At 39.4% G+C, this 23,770-nt stretch overlaps 1 protein-coding gene across 3 annotated transcripts in view; it reads left to right on the top strand.

Annotated features, from left to right (window-relative positions):
* Positions 1 to 23,770, top strand: part of CANX (calnexin) — a 34,133-nt gene that overhangs the window by 5,125 nt on the left and 5,238 nt on the right. For 2 of the 3 annotated variants that reach the window (XM_047853795.1, XM_047853778.1), the window contains exons 2-12: positions 11,611 to 11,787; positions 12,043 to 12,116; positions 12,954 to 13,012; positions 13,467 to 13,608; positions 14,158 to 14,239; positions 15,809 to 16,001; positions 17,381 to 17,570; positions 19,810 to 19,923; positions 20,677 to 20,833; positions 21,990 to 22,205; positions 23,092 to 23,211. In XM_047853795.1, the coding sequence (XP_047709751.1) occupies positions 11,614 to 11,787; positions 12,043 to 12,116; positions 12,954 to 13,012; positions 13,467 to 13,608; positions 14,158 to 14,239; positions 15,809 to 16,001; positions 17,381 to 17,570; positions 19,810 to 19,923; positions 20,677 to 20,833; positions 21,990 to 22,205; positions 23,092 to 23,211 (1,521 nt within the window). In that variant the 5' untranslated portion in view covers positions 11,611 to 11,613. Of the gene's footprint in view, positions 1 to 934; positions 1,068 to 11,610; positions 11,788 to 12,042; positions 12,117 to 12,953; positions 13,013 to 13,466; positions 13,609 to 14,157; positions 14,240 to 15,808; positions 16,002 to 17,380; positions 17,571 to 19,809; positions 19,924 to 20,676; positions 20,834 to 21,989; positions 22,206 to 23,091; positions 23,212 to 23,770 lie in introns of all 3 variants that reach the window. The other variant, XM_047853788.1, reaches the window with a different exon arrangement.

Below are 23,770 nucleotides of genomic sequence, written 5' to 3'. Positions count from 1 at the left end.
TCTCTTTCCTAGGACAAAAATAGACTTAAAAAGATAAAATATAAAAATGTAAATTTAATTAACTAAAAAATAATGTAAGTCTCCATTTGTTTTAAAGATTTTTTTCTAAATAGGTCTTTATTGAGGATAAAAGTTCGTGTATTACAGGGTAGAAATTAAAAAAAAAAAATCTTTTTATGTAAGTTTGTTTTTGAGAGAGACAGAACACAAGGTGGGGAGGGACAGAGAGCGAGGGAGACACAGAATCTGAAGCAGGCTCCAGGCTCTGAGTTGGCAGCACAGAGCCCGACTTGGGGCTCAAACCCACGAACCACAAGATCATGACCTGAGCTGAAGTCAGATGCTCAACTGACTGAGCCACCCATGAGTCCCGAAATTTAATATTCCATTAGTGTTTACCTATTCCTAAAGTTGATCCAAGTGGTTGTCCAGATTTGCTAAAATTCAGTGCAGCATGTGTCTGTTTCTGTTAAATAGGATATTTTGTGCTCAATTGAAGTTTCATGTACATTGTTGTGTATAGTTTGTTTTTTTTCACAATGTGTGCTGGGAACAGAATTATAATTAACCAAAAATCAATTAACTTTTAGAGAATTCATGAAGAGAAGTGATTGATGACAGGGCAGGAAAAAAAATCACAGATAAACATGGACATTTGTATATACCAATGCGAAAATTGTATAGACACCATTGCAAGGAAGAGTTAAAGAAGAAATCCTACAGTGTACTTGGTGGAAAGCAGGTTTTTCTTGCTATGCAAAATTATTCAGCTTTGCTGAAAAACATTGGAGGAGTAAGCAAACATATTAGATGAGAATTGAAGGTGTATTCACTCTGGTCGTACTAACTGTGTATCAAAGAACAAACTATTTGCATATACCTATAAAGTATTGGATTCTGATAGACTTTGTATTATCTTTTTCTGTTTTCACAGCAAGCCTTTCAGCCAGTAGTACTATTACCCACATCTATAAAATAGGGAAAGAAGACTCCTGGAAGTTCAGTCAGCTGCAAGGCCACAGAGAGGAGCAGGAGAGTCTGGAGCCCAGGTTTCTCCGACTTGATAGGTTATACCACCACATACACTATATTGCCTTGGATGTCAGGAATTAATTTTCTGATTCGTCAGCTTAAAAATAGGGAATTTCCATCTCTAGAATTCAAGATGTGTTCACTCTTAAAAAGAATGGATTGAAGTATTAAAAGTGAGTAGATTAAGTGCTTTTAAAAGACTCCTGTCCCTGAGATTTTGAGAGCCGAGCTGTCAGCCCAGAGCCCGACACGGGGCTCAAACTCACGAACAGTGAGATCATGACCTCTGAGCCAAAGTTAGACGCTTAACTGAGCCTTCCAGGCTCCCCTGGCATTGTTTTTTTTTTTATTATTTTTTTTTTTCAACATTTATTTATTTTTGGGACAGAGAGAGACAGAGCATGAACGGGGGAGGGGCAGAGAGAGAGGGAGACACAGAATCAGAAACAGGCTCCAGGCTCCGAGCCATCAGCCCAGAGCCCGACGTGGGGCTCGAACTCACGGACCGCGAGATCGTGACCTGGCTGAAGTCGGATGCTTAACCGACTGCGCCACCCAGGCGCCCCCCCTGGCATTGTTTTTTATGGAAAGAAAATACTAGCATGAGTCTTAAGCAGTGCTAACAAGCTGTGTGCCTGCTTTGCAAGTTAGATAAATAAAAGTCTGTAATATTATGAGTTTATTTTGATATTGACCCCAAAACCCCCCAAAATTGATTAGTAGAACTAATACTACAGTATACTCACACACTCTGAAAACACAGGCAAGTATATATAATGACATTAAGGTCACTTTAAATCTATAAAAAATTTTTATGTTTCTGGATTAAAAAATTTTTTTTAATCTTTATTTTTGAGAGAGAGAGAGAGTATGAGCAGGGGAGAGGCAGAGATAGAGAGGGAGACACAGAATTAGAAGCAGGCTCCAGGCTCCAAGCTGTCAGCACAGAGCCTGATGCAGGGCTCAAACCCACAAACCGTGAGATCATGACCCGAAGTCGGCCGCTTAACCGACTGAGCCACCCAGGCGCCCCTTTTCTGGATTTGTTTTTAATTCCCTGGCTCCTTATGTTTCCAGGCTTTATGGACAACCATATTATGTAGATTGAGTTCCTGAGGGTTAGAGACTACTGACTTCTTTTCATACTTGATATATAGTTAGCACTCACAGAGTTTAATGTCAGCAATAAATATTGCTTTAGGGTCTGACACAAGCCAGGTTTTCTAATGTGTATCAGATGTATTTTTTCCTTTAACCCCTTTGTAATACAGAATTCCCAGTCTAAGCCTCTGGCTGCCAGAAAACAGCCTTTTTTTTTACGTTTATTTATTTTTGAGAGCTAGAGACAGTGTGAGTGGGGGAGAGGCAGACAGAGTTGGAGACACAGAATCCAAAGCAGACTCCTGGCCCTTAGCTGTCAGTACAGAGCCCGATGTGGGGCTTGAACTCATGACCTACAAGATCATAACCTGAGCTGAAGTCAGATGCTTAACTGACTGAGCCACCCAAGTGCCCCCAGAAAACAATCTTTGAACTTTGCCACCCAGCTTTTGTTATAAGCCCAATTGACTAATTATTTGAAGGATCTGCAGTTTGTTGATTTCTCTAGAACCTAGATGTTGTAGGTTTTACTTTTAGATCAAGCTTTGGTCTTGGTGTTGGCCCCATAGTATTGGTTTTATTGACTTGGTCTTTGCTTTCATTATCCTATGGCAGAGCCACACAAAATTCATATTTGTATGTAACCTAAAGGTATTTTTGAGACAGTTGTCCACTTCAGTAGACTCATAGATGTTAAAAGATTTTCATATTTGTGCTTTGGTTTTTTAATTGCTGGCTGTCCTGGAGGTCCATGCCTGTAGTGATTGTAGTTTGACCAAGATAGGAATTTAAGTGGACCCACTGTGAGGCTTCATGTAGCACTGAGTAACCTAGTTATTGGTTATACATTCATCCAGCATTTGCATCCTGGCTCAGAGGGGCTTTGCTGTAGAGTTTAAGGTAAGGCCTTGGAATGATAAAAATTATGAGAGAGAGGGAGAGAAGATGGTCCCTGAAAGAAAACCGGAAAATGAAGTGCTCTAAGAATATAATGGCTTAAAGTATAGGTCGGGAGGAATTTGCTGTTACGGCATGTGGGAATGTGAGAAGCCTTGCCCTCGAGCTAATGTATGTTAACATGAATTGTGAAGCAGAAGAGAATTTTAGGAAACATGGTCAATGTTTCTTTACTAGAGAAAAATGTTTCTCAGTTTAAAGGTAAATTCTTAATTCACTTTTACTGCTGAGCCTTCCAAATACAGGGTTCACTTGCTCTGTGACTTTGGGGAAGTTGAGGAGAGGTGTGCTGTCTATTCTCTAAAAGTGTTATTGCTTTGCTCCTGAGCTGCTTGTTAGGTATTTCATATGGATAATCTTAGAAACAGAAAAACAAAGTGATAATAGAAGTGTGCACTCTGCTTAGGATTCTGTCAGCGTAAAGACAAATGAAGACCTAAAAAGAGAGAAAACACCCCTGAAATCCTCTTCTGAAATCCTCTTGGATGTTAAACTATGTGAAAAATCACTTCATGTCTTTAAGACGAAAGCATTTGTAGAATTACCAGGAAGGGCGCACTGCACTGGGAGGTAGGAACCTTGACTTCTGATCTGATTCTGCCAATAACTGATTTGTGGCAAGTCAATGTCTGGCCCTCAGTTTCTTCTCAAAAAGGGGAGTTAGACTAGATTCCTGTAGTACATTTCAACCCTAGGAGGGAGATCAACCATTTGAGGCATAATAGTAGAACATCCTTTTATATATATGTATGTGTATATATACGTGGTTGTGTATGTGTATGTATGTGTGTATACATACGTGTTTATATATATACACGTATGTATACACATATATACAAACTAATTTTTAGAACAACTATAGATTTACAGAAAAATAATGAAAATAGTACAGAGAATTCCCAGATGACGCAGACCCAGTTTTTTCTACTGTTAATAGAGTATATTTACTATAATTTACAATTAATAAACCGATATTAATACATAAATATTAACTAAAGTTCATCATTAATTCAGCTTTCCTTTGTTTTTACCCACTGTCCTTTTTCTGTTCCAGGATACATTACATTTACTCATGTTTCCTTAGGCTTTCCTTGGCTGTGATACTTCTTCAGACTTTCCTTATTTTTGATGACCTTGAGGTTTTTGAAGACTACCGTTAGGTTTTTTTGTAGAATGTCCTTCTATTGGGATTTTGTTTGTTGTTTTCCTCATGACTAGACTGGGGGTATTTGGGAGGAAAACCATTGAGGTTAAAGTCCTTTCTTTCATCATATTGTATCCAGTGTACATGCTACCAACCTGACCTATCACTGTTGATGTTGACTTTGATCACCTGGGTGAGGCAGTGTTTGCCACGTTTCTCTAGTGGAAAGTTCCTCTCTCTTTCCCCCTTCCCATACTGTTCTCTTTAGGAGGACATCACTATGTGCAGCCCACATGTTAGGAGTGGGGAATTAGGCTCTCCTCCCCCATTTATTTATTTACCCATATATTTGTATCAGTATAGATCCATGGGCATCTATTTTATACTTTGGGGTATTATCCAGTACCACTTATTTTTTGCTCATACTGTTCCAGCTTTGGCCATTGGGCACTCTTTCCTGTGTTCTTTTGACATACCCTCCCATCATTATGGGTATTTTAGTTTTGTTTTCTTTTTTGAACATTTTTTTTTCTGGCACTGCAAGATGTCCCAGGTTTATCTTGTGTACTTCCTGCCCCAATCCTAGAGTTGGCCATTTCTCCAAGGGGTCCCCCTTTTTTTGGAAGTGGTTTTAAAAATCAAGATCTTGGTTGGCCCCTGGGTGGCTCAGTTGGTTAAATGTCTGACTTCTGATCTCAGTTCAGGTCTTGAGCTCAGGGTCATGAGTTCAAGCCCTGCGTTGGGCTCCACACTGGACATGAAGCCTGCTTTAAGGGGCGCCTGGGTGGCTCAATCGGTTAAGCGTCCGACTTCAGCCTGGGTCACGATCTCGCGGTCCGTGGGTTCGATCCCTGCGCTGGGCTCTGGGCTGATGGCTCAGAGCCTGGAGCCTGCTTCCGATTCTGTGTCTCCCTCTTTCTCTGCCCTTCCCCCGTTCATGCTCTATCTCTCTCTGTCTCAAAAATAAATAAACGTTAAAAAAAAAAATTAAAAAAAAAACAAAAAAACAAGATCTAGGGGCGCCTGGGTGGCTCAGTCGGTTAAGCGTCCGACTTTGGCTCAGGTCATGATCTCACGGTTTGTTGAGTTTGAGCCCTGCGTCGGGCTCTGTGCTGACAGCTTGGAGCCTGGAGCCTGCTTCGGATTCTGTGTCTCCTCTCTCTGCCCCTCCCCCACTTGTGCTGTCTCTCTCTTTCAAAAATAAATAAATGTAAAAACAAACAAACAAAAAAAACCCCAAGATCTTGGTATTAGGTGTATTTATTGTACCGGGGTATATTTCTTCTAGGTCCTCGCAAGTGTCACATCAAGGAAATGTGTGCATACTAATGGGTATATATGCACATATCTATAAATACTACTATGTGTAATCTTCTGTAAATTAAGCACAACATGAGTTTGTGCTGATGTCTCCGACTCTCTTCCATTACCATATAGAGTATTCTGGCTTTTTCTTATCTGTAAATTCCCACACCCAGCAATGAAAAGTGGCTCCCACCATCCACCACCCAAATACTCACTTGTTCAGTTCCAGTGTACACATATAGCAGTGTCAGAATTGTTAGCCAGTACACGCATAGGAAATAACTCACCAGCTAGAAAAATGTTTTCGTACAGTCAAGTTTACACACCCCACTTGTTTCTGAAGTTACATAGGTCGGCATTGTCTCCCTCCACCCCTTTCGATGAGGCTGTTTAATATATGCGTAACACAGATTGTCACATCTGCATGCTATCCTTGGATCACTCGACCTCCTAAATGATTTTTTAAAAATTTTCATACTTTTGATTCACTCTGTGCTGTGAAGGTTCATGGGTTTTGACAAATGCATAGTGTTATGTATGCATAATTACAGCATCCTACAGAGTAGTCTCACTGTGTAAATTATCCCTGATGCTGACATGTTCAACCTGACTGCCTTCCCCAAACCTCTGGTAACCACTGATCTTTTTTTTTACCGTATCTGTAGTTTTGCTTTTTTCAGAATGTCATCTAATTGGAATTATACAGCCTGTCACCTTTTCAGACTGGCTTCTTTCACTTAGCAGTGTGCGTTTAAAATGCATCCATGTCTTTTTATGGCTTGATAACTCATTTCTTTGAATTCCTGAATAATGTTGCATTGCAGTTTGCTTATTATTCATAGAGTTATTGAAGGATATTTTAGATTCTTCAAGTTTGGGGTGGTTATGGATAAAGCTGCTAGAAATATTGGTGTGCAGGTTTTTGGGCACTTGTAAGCTTTCAGATCATTTGGGTAAATACTTAGAAACATGATTGCCGAATATATGGTAAGACTATGTTTAGTTTTGTAAGAAATTGCCACACTGTCTTCCAGAGTGGGTATACGATTTTGCATTTTCACCAGCAATGAGTGAGAGCTCCTGTTGCTTCACATCCTTGCCATTTTTTTTTTTTTATCTCAGCCATTCTCATAGGTGCATGCTGGTATCTTGTTTTAATTTGCAGTTACTGGCAAATTATACTGAGCATCTTTTCGTATGTTTGTTTTCCATCTGAATATTTCACTTGGTGAAGTATCTATTCAGATTTCTTGCCCATTTTTTGACTGGCTGGTTTATTTTCTTATTGGTGAGTTTGAGTTCTTTAAGTCTCAGAGTTGAAGTTCTCAGAGAGAGCAAGAGCTTGAGTGCGAGTCGAGGAGATGCAGAGAGAGGGAGACAGAATCCCAAGCAGGCTCTGTGCTGTCAGCAAGAGCCCCATGTGAGGCTGGAACCCATGAACCATGAGATCACCACCTGAGCTGAAATCAGGAGTCAGACGCTTAACCAACTGAGCTACCCAGGTGCCCCTTGACATTTTTAATTTTAGTAAAACCCAGCTTACCAATTTGTCTTTCATGTATTTTGCTTTTGATATTGTATGTAAAACCTCATTGTCCAACCCCAGATCACCTAAATTTTCTCCTGTTTTCTTCTAGAAAGCATAGTAGTGCCAACATCCTATGTAAATACCCAGGCAGTCAGTGCTACCTTTGGATTCCATTTGATATAAAGAGTGTGGGCAGAGGGACTGAAATAAGATGGGGGAATTTTTTGTCTTGGTAATGTTGGATTTTCATTAACAAAACAGAGAATTAAGATCACCTTCATATACATTGCTGAATTGTTTGTGAGTATGGACAAGTCTCTGACAGAACTTGGAACATTTAAGGAGGCTTAATAGTGATTGTGGGAACTAGAATGGACTTATTGGCCGTAGCATTTTCTCGGGAGTACTGGCAGATTACTGGTGTTAAGGCAGTATATGTAAAGCTGGCAGTGGGTGAGGCTCATGAGGGCACATAAGAGCTGTGAGCATTGTGGTTTGGCCATACTGATTCCTCATAGGCTTCGTGACCTTCTGGATAATGTGAAAGTGACCGATGAGTTCCCGCACACTTCTCTTACCTAAAAAACCAGGTTCTGCAACTCAGAGTGTAGAGGAGATGGCAGTGGGGGAGAAGTCCATTTTCTGAAGTTTGCTAGAGATTTTCTTTGTTGTTCCTGATGGGACAGGTAGCCTTCTGCTACCTGAAAACTGTTTTCCTTTCAGTGGGACCATTCTGTCTGCGTGACGCAGATGCCTTCTCTCCCCATGCTCCTTGGTCCACATCTGGGACTAGCTGTTCTGCGGTCGCTCCTTCCTCACTAACCCTACCTGAACCCCCCTGTTCCAGATCACTCCCTACTAGCTCTTCCTGCCTTAGTCTTCCTGTCTTCTGTTCATTATACTCTGTCAGTTTCAACTGCATAGTAACACTTTGTCCAGTGTAATAGAAATACAGGATTTGAATTCTTTGAGTCTCACTTATTAGTTGTGGTAATAAGTAGGCTATTTTAATTTCATTAAGTTTTCATTCATAATGTGTGAAATAAAAGAGTAATACCTCACGGGAGGTTTTACATGAACAATATATATGAAAATGTTTTATATCCTGGAAAACAAAGCACAGATGGATTATTCATAAACCCTAAGCAGTGGTTCTCAAAGTGTGATTCCTGAACCAGCAGCCTCAGCATCGTCTGGAACTAGTTAGGTAAAATTCAGGTGTGGACTGAATCAGAAACTCGGGATGAACCCCAGCAATCTGTTTCACCCCTGGGTGATGCTGATGTCTGTTTAAGTTTGAGAAACACTGCATTACATTATACTTAAAAACCTGAGGACAGCTGTTGTAGTCTGCTTGGGCTGCCATACAGAATACTAAGGGCAGGGGTTAAACAGGAGGGAATTATTTTCTCTCTGTTCTGGAGGCTGGAAGTCTCGAGATGAAGGTGGTTGTCGGGATTGGTTTCTGGTGAGGACTTTTCTTATTGGCTTGCAGAGAGCTGCCATCACTGTGTCCTCATGTGGACTTTCCTCTGTGCATGAACGCTTCTAGTGTCTCTTCCTCTTAGGTGAATACCAATTCCACTGGACCAGAGCCCCTACCCTATGACCTCTTAAGTAACGTTAATTTTTGAAGGTCTTGTTTCTAAATACAGTCACATTGGACGTTGTTAGGGCTTCAACAGGTTTGGGGTGGGGGGGGGGGGGGGTGGGGGGGTGGCCAGGGAACGCAGTTCAGTCCAGAGCAACAATATATCAACAAATTAAAAATTATTGAGGAATAAAAATCAGTCCTACCTTTTTGCACTTGATTTTAGCCAAAAGGCCGAGAAGCGATTCAGTCCTACCTTTTTTAAAGGTGAGTAGTTAGCCTACCAGACTGTCTCCCTAATTAGCTTTTTTCCTTGGAAAAGAGTGTTCCAGCACCAGTACTTACTTAGTCCTAAGTAATCCATTGGTTTTGTACTTTTTTAAGAGAGCATGCTAGAGTGTGAGGGGAGGGGAAGGGGCAGAGAGAGAGGAAGAGAGAATCTCAAGCAGGCTCCGAGCTGTCAGTGTGGGGGCTTGATCTAATGAAACCGTGAGATCATGACCTGAGCCAAAATCAAGAGTTGGAAGCTTAGGCAACTGAGCCACCAAGCACCCCTGTTTTGTACTTTTAATTACTACTAGTCTTAACCACATTTTGTTTACTTTTAAAAAGCTGTAGCCAGGGGCGCCTGGGTGGCTCAGTCGATTGAGCGACGGACTTTGGCTCAGGTCATGATCTTGCGGTCTGTGAGTTCGAGCCCTGCATCGGGCTCTGTGCTGACAGCTTGGAGCCTGGAGCCTGCTTCAGATTCTGTGTCTCCCTCTCTCTCTGCCCCTCCCCCACTCATGCTCTGTCTCTGTCAAAAATAAATAAACATTGAAAAATTAAAAAAAAAAGCTGTAGCCATAAAGCTGTTGCTTTAGCTGTGTTTAGGGCTAATTTGGTTTTATAGCTTTTTGCTGGGGATCTAATCCCCATTTATAGCATTGTTTGTATGAGAGAGAACTTAGGAGTTGTATAAAATTGATTTAGATAAAAGGGTTGAATCAGCCTGTTTACTTTCACAGAATCCCCTTATAGTTGTAAATCAAAGCAGTACTGCTATACCATTGTATATTGTTTTGATTGCATAAAATAGAGGTCTTTCCAGTGAATAAATGAGCGATTACTGGCATTTTTTAAGTATATAAGAGACTGTAGCAGAATGTTGATACTGAGTTTTTTCTAAAAACTAATCCAGTCCTAGGAAAGGTTATGGATGGTTTTATTAATACTTGTATTTTCTGCATTGTCTAGATGCTAAACATTTAAGAATCCAGTCTACTTTACCTTCTTTCATTTTGGGAACACAGTCCTAAGATGCGTAAATAAAAGAATACCAGGAAATGACGCATGAAAATTTAGTTCTATGTGTTGAGTTACATTAAAGGATTACAGAGTTTGTAAGGAATTGGCATTAAATTCAACATGAGAGTACATTGATTTATGTTTTTTCTAGGAACTTAACTGGTCAAAATGGCAGCCAGGGTTGTGTATTGGGGCCATTTGAAGTTTGTGAAGGAGCTCCTTCAGTTGTTTTTTTTTTTCTTCTTTCTTCTTTTCTTTTCTTTTTTTTTTTTTTTTTTTTTTTTTGGACTTTGCCTGAGAAATAAAAGTCTTTATTGTAAACAAGAGACCAAAAATATTAAGCTCAGGTTTTTTCCTTGAGTTTTTTATTGTGGTTTAAAAACACATAAGATTTATTCTCTTTTTTAAAAAATTAATTTCTGTTGAAGATTTATAATCTTAACCATTATTAAGTGTACAGTTCTGTGGCATAAAGTATATTCATATTCTTGTGCAATTATCACCTCCTTCCATCTCTAGAACTCTTTTCATCTGGCACAATTAAAACCCTGTACTATATATTCTTAAATCATGCTGTGCATCCACGTGGCTCGGCTTTTATATCTTTAGATCTGTGGTCCTTAGAAAGAGGACCCACTACCAGCCATGACAGCCTGATATAATACATTTAAGTGTTTAAAAAATAAGAGATAAAAGTAGCTGGTCCTTGGCTTAGTATTTTTGTTGGTGAGCCTTAAAACACCAGTTAAAAGCTCTATCTAAACTTGATGATCTTGGAACAATATCTCTATTAACTTTTTAATGTGAGGCTGATTAGCTCTTCTGTTACCATGTCATTGTAAATTGTAAATTAATATGTGAAAGAGATTTTTGCCCGTTGTCAAACTCTTTATAAATGCAAAAAGCTAGTTTGAAATTGCATTTGGACACCCTAGGTCGGTGGCCAACATGATATTATATATGGGAACAATCGTTTTGAGTTTCATTTTGAAATTTTCTTGAAATTGAATCTTTTAACTGACTGATTTTTAGGAAAATCCCTTGATCTCTCTGGCTCACTTTCTTTACCTGTAAAATGAAATAGTCATGGTTAAGTTGTTCTGGCTCTGATTTGAAAGTTTTAATTAAAAAAAATTTTTTTTTTTAGTGTTTATTCATTTTTGAGAGAACAAAGCGTGAGCGGGGGAGGGGCAGAGAGAGAGGGAGACAGAATCCAGAGCAGGCTCCAGGCCTGGAGCTGTCAGCACTGAGCCCAATGTGGGCTAGAACTCAAGGTGAGATCATGACTTGAGCGGAAGTCGGAGATTCAACCGACTGAGCCACCCAGGTGCCCCTTGAATGCCTTAATTTTAAATAAGAGAGGGGTTAGTGGTCTTCACGAAATTTTTAGTTTTTTATTTTTTAATGTTTATTCATTTTTTGAGAGAGACAGAGCACGAGCACGGGAGGGGCAGAGAGGGAGGGAGACACAGAATCCGAAGCAGGCTCCAGGCTCTGAGCTGTCAGCCCAGAGCCCAATGCAGGACTCCATCCTATGAACTGCGCGAGATCGTGACCTGAGCTGAAGTTGGACACATAACAGACTGAGCCATCCAGGTGCCCCTCTTTACAAAGATTTTAAAAGGAAGTGATACATTTAACTTACTTTACTTTTTTTATATGTAGATCATGGAAGGGAAGTGGTTGCTTTGTATGTTACTGGTCCTTGGAACGACAATTGTTCATGCTCACGAAGGCCATGATGATGATATGATTGATATTGAGGACGACCTCGATGATGTTATTGAAGAGGTAGAAGACTCAAAATCAAAACCAGATACCAGTGCTCCTCCGTCTCCAAAGGTTTGAAGTGGTCTTTGAATCTATTTGTTTTACTTCTTGAGATAATCAAAGGATGAAGGTAAATTTGGACCTTTTTCCAAGGGGAAGTTGAGTTAAAAATAGTAGCCTTTTGTATATCTTGCCAATGATAAATTTTTTATACATTGAATTGAGGGCCTGCTATAAAAATTTGGGATAATTAAAAGCAAATCCTACTAAGAAGGGAATAGTGCTGCAAATTTCAATTCTTGAGTCTCATTTTTATATTAAACATAGGTCACCTACAAAGCTCCGGTTCCAACAGGGGAAGTGTATTTTGCTGATTCCTTTGACAGAGGAACTCTGTCAGGGTAAGTGTCTCTTAGGGGAAAACATCTTGGAGGCAAACCTCACATAAGTAAGATGTGATAATGGATTCCTTTTTGCATAGCATTTCATGTAGTGAAATGTCTATTTTATGTCCCCAGTGTTTGTGCTGTTTTAGGAAAATTTAGAACATGCCCAGTTAGAAAATTTTTTTAGAGCATGTGGGTCTAATTTCCATTTCTCTTTTTCCCTCGACCCTATGTATTGTTCTTTGAATTGAAAAATTTTTTTCTCTTAAGTCTCAAAAAAAGTGGAATTGTTTCCTGGGTTTGGTAGTTTTTTTTTTTTTTTTTTTTCAGGTTTGTGAGTTGAATTCAATGTATTACTATTTGTGTGGCAGATTTAAAAGTTGAAGAGGGGCACCTGGGTGGCTCAGTCAGTTAAGTGTCTGACTCTTGATTTTGGCTTAGGCCATGATTTCATGGTTCTTAAGATTGAGCCCCAAGTTGAGCAGCTCAGAGCCTGCTTGGGATTCTTTTTTTTTTTTTTTTTTTTAATTTATTTATTTGTAAGTAAGTAATCTCTATACCCAACGTGGGGCTCAGACAGTTGCATGCTTTCTCCACCTGAGCCAGCTAGGATCCCCCCCTGCTTGGGATTCTGTCTCCCTCTCTCTCTGTCCTTCTAAGTTTGCACATGGAGCATGTGTTCTCTCTCTCTCTAAACAAATAAATAAAAAATAAAAGTCAAAGAAAGTAGAGTGGTTAAATAGGCTACGAAGACCTGGGTAGATCTTGCTTTTGTTAGTATTTCCATTGATTCTTTTCACAGGCCAGCTGTCCTTTAAATCTTAATTTGGGGGTTTGTCTTCTTAATTATAGGTGGATTTTATCCAAAGCCAAGAAAGAGGACACTGATGATGAAATTGCCAAATATGATGGTGAGTTCCATTTGATGTAGATGTAAGAGCAAATTGAGGCTTCACATGTTGTTTCCATAGTATCTCTTAAGGCTAGTTTGAAAGGAATATGTGTACATTTTAAGATTTTTTCCTTGGGAGTTTTGCTGTCTGTGTGTTCATAGGATTAGACCTGTTGACTGTTTCATACCATAAAATGGAGAGGTAGTTTATCACCTGTGGTACTGTCAGTTGGAAGTGGAAGGTCTTTCTAGGCGTTGATGAAGTGAATATGCTACAGGTTTTTAAAAACCATATCCTAATACCTGTTAAATGTGTGTATGTTTAATAGACCAGCTCTCATAGGTAAATGGAATATGGTAAAAATTTGCCAGCATGATAGACTTAAACAACTTGGAGTTTTGTCTGTTACCATTTAAGAGATCTTCAAAGGTATAATTAAGGAATACCTGGAGTTTTTTCTGATGTCTTGCAGGAAAGTGGGAGGTAGATGAAATGAAGGAAACAAAGCTTCCAGGTGATAAAGGACTTGTATTGATGTCTCGGGCCAAGCATCATGCCATCTCCGCAAAACTGAACAAGCCCTTCCTGTTTGATACCAAGCCTCTCATTGTTCAGTGAGTGAAACATTTGCTTGATAGAAACTTCCTAGATGTCAGAACATTATTACTGTATTTTAAAGAATTATGAGAATAATTATATGTTCTAGTAGCTGGTTTGGGGTGTATTAAACATCCTATAATCCAGTATATTTTTCCTGCTGAATAAATTCTTTGAAACAGATTATTTTTCCCCTAATATCAAATGAACTTCTGGGTTTTGTAAAAGTGTTCAGTGGGAATCTGCATTAAGGTTTTGTTTTATTTTACTTATTTTTGGTGGGGGGTATTGAGTAGTCATTCAAAAACAAAAGAAGATGAGGCGCTCAGTTGGTAGAGGGTGTGACTCTTAATCTCGGGGTGGTGAGTTCAAGCCCCATGCTGGGCATAGAGCTTACTTAAAAAAAAAAAAATCTTCAAAAGCAATAGAAGATGGAATTTTTCTTAAGGATAAACGTATGACCTGTGATAAAATATGTGACCAAGATTGGGGGAAAGGGGAAGTAAATTAAGAAATTTGATCTTTCAAAATGGCTTATGGTTTTCTGCTTTTCTCTTTGAAATTAGGTATGAGGTTAATTTCCAAAATGGAATAGAATGTGGTGGTGCCTATGTGAAACTGCTTTCCAAAACCCCAGAACTCAACCTGGTAGGTACTTCCTGTTTCCTTATGGGACCACACACCGTTATCTTTTTTTTTTTTTTTAATGTTTATCTTTGAGGGAGAGACAAAGCATGAGTGGGGAAAGGGCAGAGAGAGAGGGAGACACAGACTCTGAAGCAGGCTTCAGACTCTGAGCTGTCAACACAGAGCCTGACATGGGGCTCGAACTCACAAACTGGTAGATCATGACCTGAGCTGAAGTCGGACACTCAACCAACTGAGCCACCCAGACACCCACACAGTTATCTTTTAAGGATCTTAGAGAAAAGGAAAGTTTTGTTTACACTTGTGTAAATAAAGACCTCTCCTGCTTTTGAAATATTTAGAGGATTGGGAATAATGACTTTGAGACTTCTTTGCTTTTTATTTGAAATGTGAATTTCAAAGCCATTCTATCTTGTCCTGATTTCTGTTCTAGGTAATTTTTAGTTTTGGCAAACTTATTTCTTTGTTTTATGAAAGAAGCAGTAACTAGCTATAGGTATATGCATTACTTTTTAAAAATAATTTATTTATTTTTTAAATTTACATCCAAGTTAGTTAGCATATAGTGCAACAGTGATTTCAGGAGTAGATTCCTTAATGCCCTTTACCCATTTAGCCCCCCCACCCCAAACCCTCCAGCAACCCTCTGTTTGTTCTCTATATTCAAGAGTCTCTTACGTTTTGTCACCCTGCCTGTTTTTATATTATTTTTGTTTCCCTTCCCTTATGTTCATCTGTTTTGTCTCTTAAAGTCCTCATATGAGTGAAGTCATATGATTTTTGTCTTCCTCTGACTAATTTCACTTAGCATAATACTGTCCAGTTCCATCCATGTAGTTGCAAATGGCAAGATTTCATTCTTTTTGATTGCCGAGTAATACTCCATTGTATATATATACCACATCTTCTTTATCCATTCATCCGTCAGTGGACATTTGGGCTCTTTCCAAACTTTAGCTGTTGTCGATAGTACTGCTATAAACATTGGGGTGCATGTGCCCCTTCAAAACAGCACACCTATATCCTTTGGATAAATACCTAGTTGTGCAATTGCTGGGTCGTAGAGTAGTTGTATTTTTAATTTTTTGTGGAACCTCCATACTGTTTGCCAGAGTGACTGCACCAGTTTGACTTTTTTTTTAACTTTTTAAAAAATGCTTATTTTTAAGATAGAGACACACAGAGTGCAAGCAGGGAAAGGGCAGAGAGAGAGAGGGAGACACAGAATCTGAAGCGCAGGCTCCAGGCTCCAAGCGGTCAGCACAGAGCCTGATGTGGGGCTCGAACTCACGAACTGTGAGATAATGACCTGAGCCAAAGTTGGACGCTTAACCAACTGAGCCACCCAGGTGCCCCTACTGTTTTGTTTTGTTTTTTAAAGCAGTTTCATATATTCTCATGTAAAGTTTCTTTTTCTTTGGTAGCTATATAAGCCTCATAAATGAATGTTTTTTCTTTAAGGTGCCAAAAACTTACTGGGATTTTATTAGAGGAAATATCACACTTTGAAAGTTTGCTTTTGAACACTTTGACTGAGTCACTTAAAATAATTCATTTTTGTTTCTGAAGGATCAGTTCCACGACAAGACCCCTTATACGATTATGTTTGGTCCAGATAAATGTGGAGAAGACTATAAATTGCACTTCATCTTCCGCCACAAAAACCCCAAAACGGGTGTATATGAAGAAAAGCACGCTAAGAGGCCAGATGCAGATCTAAAGACCTATTTTACTGATAAGAAAACACATCTTTATACATTAAGTAAGAATATGCATTAATTTGGGGGTGTGATAGCATTTATCATCTTTTTAATTTAAAGGTTGTACACCTGGAGGAGACCCAAGCCTGCAAGTAAGAGTTTCTGTTGACTTAATATCGTAGTGGTGTAAAGAACTTAATCTCTCATCACTAAAAAAAAGGTTTCTCCTCCTGTAGGTTGAATTGAGAAGTGGGGTTTGAGACATTTTCAGAGTGATCTTTCGTGTTCCATAAAGAGCTTTGCTGATTCCCCTCGTTTTCTTGTCATTATTTTCTTGTTGATAACATGTTAAATGATAGGACACAGTAGAAATATATGTACTTTTTTTTTCAAATTATCTGTCAGTTGAACTTTGGATGCTCCAACACCTAGACAGTTGAATTTAATCGTTTGGACTGCATCTTTTGTTTTAATGAAGTTTTTCCTGATGGTTTGAGCGTATATAGACATGCCTCTTTTCTTAAAGAATATAGTAACTTTTTTTATTTGTAACAAAAGTAATACATACTCAGTGTGGAATTCAAAAGCTGGAAATAAGCAAAACAAAAGATGTTTAAAATTATTTGAAATATCAACATTGTAACATATGTTTGGCTGTATGTGTATAAACACGTGTCATTTTTTTATTAAAAATTGAAGGTGCTATATTTCACTTGCTCTCTTAACTTCACAAAAGCAGCAGCAGCTCTCCGTGAGTACATACTACTGCTGACATTGCTGGTCTTGGTCATTACTGAGGACAGCGGAGTGGTTGCTGCTTGATTTCCATAGTATTCTGGATATGCTGCCTGGGAGAGATTTAGGTGTAGGATCTGGGCTTTAGAGGAAGTCTCATTTGAGATACCTTTATGGATTTAAAATTCTACTGGGCTCCAAAAGTACAACCATAGGACATGTGGTTCAATGCATAAAATAAAAAACTTGTGTACTTTGAAATTTTAGTAACATAGATGGCGGTAGTACCAATTCAAAAAATGAGGAAGAGGGCTTTTTCCACTTGGGGGGATGGTTATAATAAATAAACTTATTTGCCTGTTGACTGGTGTGTAACCATTTGTATCGGATCATCATTGCATCAGTTTATATACCTTTGGTGTTTTGCTGTTTTTAACGTCCATAATTGAAGTCTTTTGGTGTTTTAAATTTTATGTATCATTATGTTTTAATTTTAAAATCCTGAGGAACTAGTGTTTATGAATTATAGTTAAGGAAGAGTGGGTTAATTTGCTTAAAGTTTCAAGACCATGTTCTGACTCTAATGCCCTGAGGTCATTACTCTGTGCTTCTGTTTTCTGTTAGAAATATGATCTTCTGTTGTGTAAAGAGAGCTTGGGGAATGAGTGGTTAATTAACTTTTTAAAATTGCATTTAATTTTTTCAGTCCTGAATCCAGATAATAGTTTTGAAATACTAGTGGACCAATCTGTTGTGAATAGTGGAAATTTGCTAAACGACATGACTCCTTCTGTAAATCCTTCACGTGAAATTGAGGACCCAGATGATCAGAAGCCTGAGGACTGGGATGAAAGACCAAAAATACCAGATCCTGATGCTGTCAAACCGGATGACTGGTGAGTCTTGGAGTGCAGCATTTCATACATTCCATGTGGCCTAAACAACCGAATGTTGGCTAAGATCTCATAATTTCAATAATCTGTGATCCTGTCTAAATGGTAGGAGAAACGTAGACCACTGTAGCTGCAATGGGGCCATAGTGATCGTCTGGATTGCCTGACACCATTTCATAAGCCACAAAATGCTGAAATTGATGAAAGAGTTTGTCTGTGGTAACATGGTTTATAGCAGAACCTCTTCTGGCCTGGCCTTTCCAGCACTTCTATTAATTCACATCTAAAAGTCTTGAAATGTTAAATTTTAACTTGAAAAATAACCTTTTCCCATTTAAATCTCACTCAAGACATGTCTGCTCTGCTTTGGACAGTGGAACAAAACTGTGGGGATACCAGCTGCCCACAAAGCTCCAGTTTCAGCCATGAGACAGGCAGGTGAAGTCGGCATGCAGGTGGCAAGTGATCTAGCAGTAGGTGTCAGCAGGTGACCAGAGCACCGGGTCTACCTGATCCAGGGGTGGCTTCTTGAAGCAGGGCAGGTCAAACTGAGACTTGAAAGTGGGTTAGGAGTCAACCCAGTGGTGATGATCAGAAATGATATTCCCCGTTGAGGAAGAACAGCGTGTGTAGTAGTGGGGAAGCAGGAGTGAGCTTGACACGTGTGAGCAAACTGGAGTATATAGTGTGGAGCTTTTCATGCAGTGTAAAACGGGAGAGTAATGGAGAGTGAAAACAGGCAGGGTTAGACTCTTGTGTGTGGCCATGTTTGAACTCGGATACAGTGACTTTCAGAAACGTCAGGAAGTGAACAAAGAGGAGTTAAATTCTAGCTCATGTTTTTCCTCCCTTAAAGTACATGTACCTAAACTTTTATGCTGTGCTAGTGTAAATGCTAAGTTTGTATATTCGTGAACATTAGGTCTGGACTCCGCCTACCTAGCTGTTTTATTTTAGGGGTGGGAGTGTGAATGTTTGGCTTAATTAAAAGGGCCAGCTGAATATTATACAAGTTCTCATGCCATTAATTTAAAGTAAGCATTATTCAAAAAAGAAGCCGTAATTGTGACCAAGGATAGAAGATGTCTTTGTTTTATCAGCTGAAGTGGCACTGTTATACAGTAACCGCATAAAACTTTGAAATTAGGTTCTTCTTGATGAACTTTTATTTTCAGAGTAATTGAATTATATTTCACATACTAAAATCCATCCTCTTAATTTGTACAATTCAGCAATTTAGTATATTCACAGTATTGTGCAACCACTGCCACCATGGTCTAATTCCAGAACATTTGTATCATCCAAAAAGAAACCCATACCCATTAAGCAGTTACTTCCTGTTTCTTCCTTCCACCAGCCCCTTGGCAATGACTAATCTACTTTCTGTCTCTGGATTAACCTATTCTGGACATAGCATACTATATATAATATGCGACCCTTTGTGTCTGGCTTTTTTCATAATGTTTTCATCATAATGTTTTCAAGGTTCATCCATGTTGAAGCACGTGTCAGTACTTTGTTCCTTGTTCTGTCTGATGAATACTCCATTGTGTGGATAACGACACACTTTATTCATTCGTTCTTTAGTTGACTGATGTTTAGCTTATTTCCATTTTTTGGAAATGGTTATGAATAATGTTGCTATGAACAGTCATATACAGGTTTTTGGGTGGTTCCACGTTTTCATTTCTCTTGGAGTGGAATCGCTGGGTCATATGATGACTATGCGTTTAACTTTTTGAGAAACGGCCGAACTTTTCCAAAGTGGGTGTACCAATTTACTTTCCTACCAGTGACGTATGGGAGTTCTGGTGTCTCCACGTCCTTGCCAACACTTGTTTTTATCCATCATTTTTCTCACAGCCAACCTAGTGGATGTGAAGTGATATTTTATTATGGTTTTGATTTGAATTTCTCTGATGGCTAACGATGTTAAATTATCTTTTCATGTGCTTATTGGCCAATTGTGTATCTTTGAAGAAATGTCTATTTACATCCTTTGCCGTTGTTTAAATTGGGTTGTCTTTTTATTACTGAGTTGTAAGAGCTCTCTCTGTATTTTGAATACTAGACCATTATCAGATGAATGAGTTACAGATATTGTCTAGAAGGAATTATTTAAAATTTTGAGGTTAAGCAAGACTTCAGTATTTTAGATTGCCCTGTTTCAGATTCACAAGTGGGATCAATTATGATTCCCTGGTCAGTGCTGTCATAACTAGCCTTTTCCTTTGTGCTTAAGGGATGAAGATGCCCCTGCTAAGATTGCAGATGAAGAAGCTACAAAACCTGAAGGCTGGTTAGATGATGAGCCCGAATATGTACCTGATCCAGATGCAGAGAAGCCGGAGGATTGGTAAGAGCTTCAGTTAATTTTTTTAATTACTTGCTTTTTTTACTGAAGTAAAAGTTAATAATTAAATATAGCCAAGTGTCTAACTTAAGTGTACAGCTCAACAAATTTAATTTCGTGTTTGTCTTTTTTTTGTTTGTTTGTTTTTGAGAGAGAGAGAGAGAGAGAGAGAGAGACAGTGTGAGTAGGGGAGGGACAGAGAGAGGGAGACACAGAACCTGAAGCAAGCTCCAGTCTGAGCTGTTAGCACAGAACCCGACACAGGGCTCAAACTCATGAACTGAGAGATCATGACCTGAGCCAAAGTTGGACACTTAACTGACTGAGCCACCCAGGCATCCTCATATTTGTCTTTTTTTTTTTTTTAATTTTTTTTTTTTTTAATGTTTATTTATTTTTGAGACAATGCGACAGAGTGCAAGCAGTGGAGGGGCAGACAGAGGGAGACACAGAATCTGAAGCAGGCTCCAGGCTCTGAGCTGTCAGCCCAGAGCCTGATGCGGGACTCGAACTCACGAACTGTGAGATCATGACCTGAGCCAAAGTCGGACGCTTAACCGACTGAGCCACTCAGGCACCCCCATGTTTGTCTTTTTTAACGTGACTGTCATGTTACTGGAAATGCAGAAACAAGATGGTACTCCAGTGTCATCATAGTATGACACCGTGAAAGAATTTCTGCAGGATTTCAGGGGAACCCTGGCATGGCCATCAGTCCTGCGTCACAGGATCCATTTGTAATTTGTCTCTCCACAGGGATGAAGATATGGATGGAGAATGGGAGGCTCCTCAGATTGCCAACCCTAAGTGTGAGTCGGCCCCTGGGTGTGGTCTCTGGCAGCGACCTATGATTGACAACCCTAATTATAAAGGCAAATGGAAGCCTCCCATGATTGACAATCCTAACTACCAGGTTTGTGCCTCTTGATGGTTGAGTTGCCTCACTGATCTGTTTGGATAGAAGTTTTGTTTGTAGTGAGGCCTTAAGGTGGATCACTGTATTCAGACTATTGAATTAAGAACAAACTGCCGAGTTGAGAGAGAGTTTATATGTTAAGTGTTGAAAAAATAAACCTAGAAACTGGAAGGAAGAGCTTTCCTAATTGCTTTGTAACTTGTGTTTAAAAAAGGAAAAGAAAAATGGAAAACTTGTGATTTGGGCACCCTTATGTTTTGTGGTGGGGGTGTTGCAGCCACTGGATCCAAACCAGCAATCCATGGAATGGGGTGGATAGAGCCCTGACGTGGGAAGGGGCTCCCCGACCCTGAGTCCGGTCATTGCTTCACCTAGTATTTCAGCTGTGAAAAGACTGTGAGATGCAAATATAAAATGCTCAGAATAGAGCTAGTGATGTTATAAAGCTGCAACTTCACTACAAACATGTAACCACTTAGACCCTGGTCTGTCTTGCTGTTTCTGTCCTAGTCAGATGATTTGTCATTGTTAATTTCCACTTGGTTCCCTTTAAAATGTAAGGCATAGGTCTCTGTCTTTGTGCATACACTATGTGTGTACTTTTCCGTTTGTAAGTGTATTTTTAATTGTGCAGTCAAGCAATAAGATAAATTAAAATTGTCCTTTAATTAAAAGTGCCTTTAGCTGTTCTGTGGATGGCCATTTAGGTGGATTGCCATTTTTGCTTTCGGCGTCCTTTCTGCAGTAATCATCCTTGAACATGTCTGGTGTATGTGATAACCATTTCTCTAGCTAGTTATCAAGAAGCAAAATTGCTGGTTGAAGGTCATGTACATTTTAAATCACTACTGGACAAGTCTGTACTTGTTCAAGGCTGTTTATTGATAAGAGTCTGTTGGAATGTGCCAGGCAGAGCGAGGTGTTGGTTTGGATCAAGGTCATGGATGATGTTAGAAATTGAAAGTAGTTGGAATCCAGACATCTTAGAGGCGTCAGTAGCATTTATTGTTTTCTTCCTGTTGCTCAGTTGAGTTTTACAAAGTCAGCACTTGGCCTTCATTGATCATGCAGAATTCATCTTAATTCTTATTTAGGTTCACCATAAGTTTGTGTTGTTCATTATCTGAAGTGATTTTTTAAAATTTTTCTCTAGGGAATCTGGAAGCCCCGGAAAATACCAAATCCAGACTTCTTTGAAGATCTGGAACCTTTCAAAATGACTCCTTTTAGCGCTATTGGTTTGGAGCTGTGGTCCATGACCTCAGACATTTTTTTTGACAACTTTATTATTTGCGGTGATCGAAGAGTAGTTGATGATTGGGCCAATGATGGATGGGGCCTGAAGAAAGCTGCCGACGGAGCTGCTGAGGTTTGTGCTTGTTTCTTACGCATTTATGTCTGTTATTGCAAGTAACAAATTGTTTCTTTTGTGACAGGCTATCTTCTAGGATTTGTCTTTTACCTTATTTGGGAATAGTGGCATAAAATGTGTGACTGTATGCCTGCTAAAAACAAAATACCAGGTGTTTGGACATGATTTCACCAGTCTGACATGATGGCTTCAGATTCCCTATTTGTGTTATGTGTAGGGTAGTTTTTTTTTTACTTTGTTAAAGCATATTTAACAAAATTTGCCATTTAGGGTATGTGTATATTTAATTAAAAAATTTTTTCTTTAATGTTTAAGAGAGAGAAAGAGCATGTGACCACATGTTGGGAGGGGTGGAGAGAGAGAGTCCCAAGCAGGCTCTGCTGTCCACGCAGAGCCTGACGCGGGGCTCGATCCCATGAACTGTGAGATCACGACCTCAGCCGAAATCAAGAGTCAGACAATTAACCCACTTGAGCCACCCAGGTGCCCCCTAGGATATATTTTAATGCACTCTTAAATGTTGAATCATGGTTTACCAATATATGGAATTTTCACACAAGTGGCCATATGGCCAAGCTGTGAGTGCGAGAGCCAGAGATAATTGAGATCAAGAAATCATTCATTCACTGGCGGTGAGGTTAAGGGAGCCTCTGGCACGTGATTAAGAAACCTGCTTTCACACCTGTGCAAGGGAAACCACCTTGATGGTAAACGGGGAAAATGGAGACTTTCTCTTATTTCCTTTTTATGTTGTATGACTGTCTTGGCTCAAACCCTTTGACAAGGGAGTAGTGCCATACAGACGTTAAACAGCGAAACGGTGCCACCTATGTATTTGGTGTCAAAAACAAGGACCTGAGCTCCATCTCATCCTGTTTCTCAGCCAGGTGTGGTGGGGCAGATGATTGAGGCGGCTGAGGAGCGCCCGTGGCTCTGGGTGGTCTACATCCTGACAGTAGCTCTGCCTGTGTTTCTTGTTATCCTCTTCTGCTGCTCTGGAAAGGTATGAGTTTTTCTTTTTTTAGTCACTTTTAGAAAGAACTCATATTAAATATAACTAAGATCTGTTGCCTGAGATCAGTAATGAGTGGGCCACACCTGGAACCTTACTCACTACTCTCAGTGGCCATTTATTGTGCCCAGATGGGAGGAGGATTTATAGCCCTTCAGTTTCTAGTAAGTACTTAAGCCTGCAATATTGCCCTTCCATGATATTTGGCAGCAGCTTTCTGGAAAACAAAAACAGAAAACACAACAACTTAGGTATAGAACCAGCCATCTGGGCCCAAACCAGCTTTTCTTCCTAGAATAGCTGTTTTCATATACTTTACAATTCAGTCTTTTATTTTTTTCATTATGCATTCTTCCTTCAGCATCCCTACCTCCCCCCCAAAATACATTTGGGAGTAATCCAGCCTTATTTTTAGTTTTTCTTGTTTAGTCTTTGTTGTGTGCACTCCAGAAAAAAAAAAGGGGCAAGAAAATTCTGTTTAAGTGCTCTACTTCTATTAAATGAGGATTATGTTTCACCTTGCACTGGGTGTGTTTCGTTCTTTGTTCTC

Source organism: Prionailurus viverrinus, chromosome A1 (assembly GCF_022837055.1).
Source record: "Prionailurus viverrinus isolate Anna chromosome A1, UM_Priviv_1.0, whole genome shotgun sequence".
NCBI lineage: Eukaryota > Metazoa > Chordata > Mammalia > Carnivora > Felidae > Prionailurus > Prionailurus viverrinus.
Note: the sequence above shows the minus strand (reverse complement) of the source record. Positions and strands in the feature narration are given on the sequence as shown.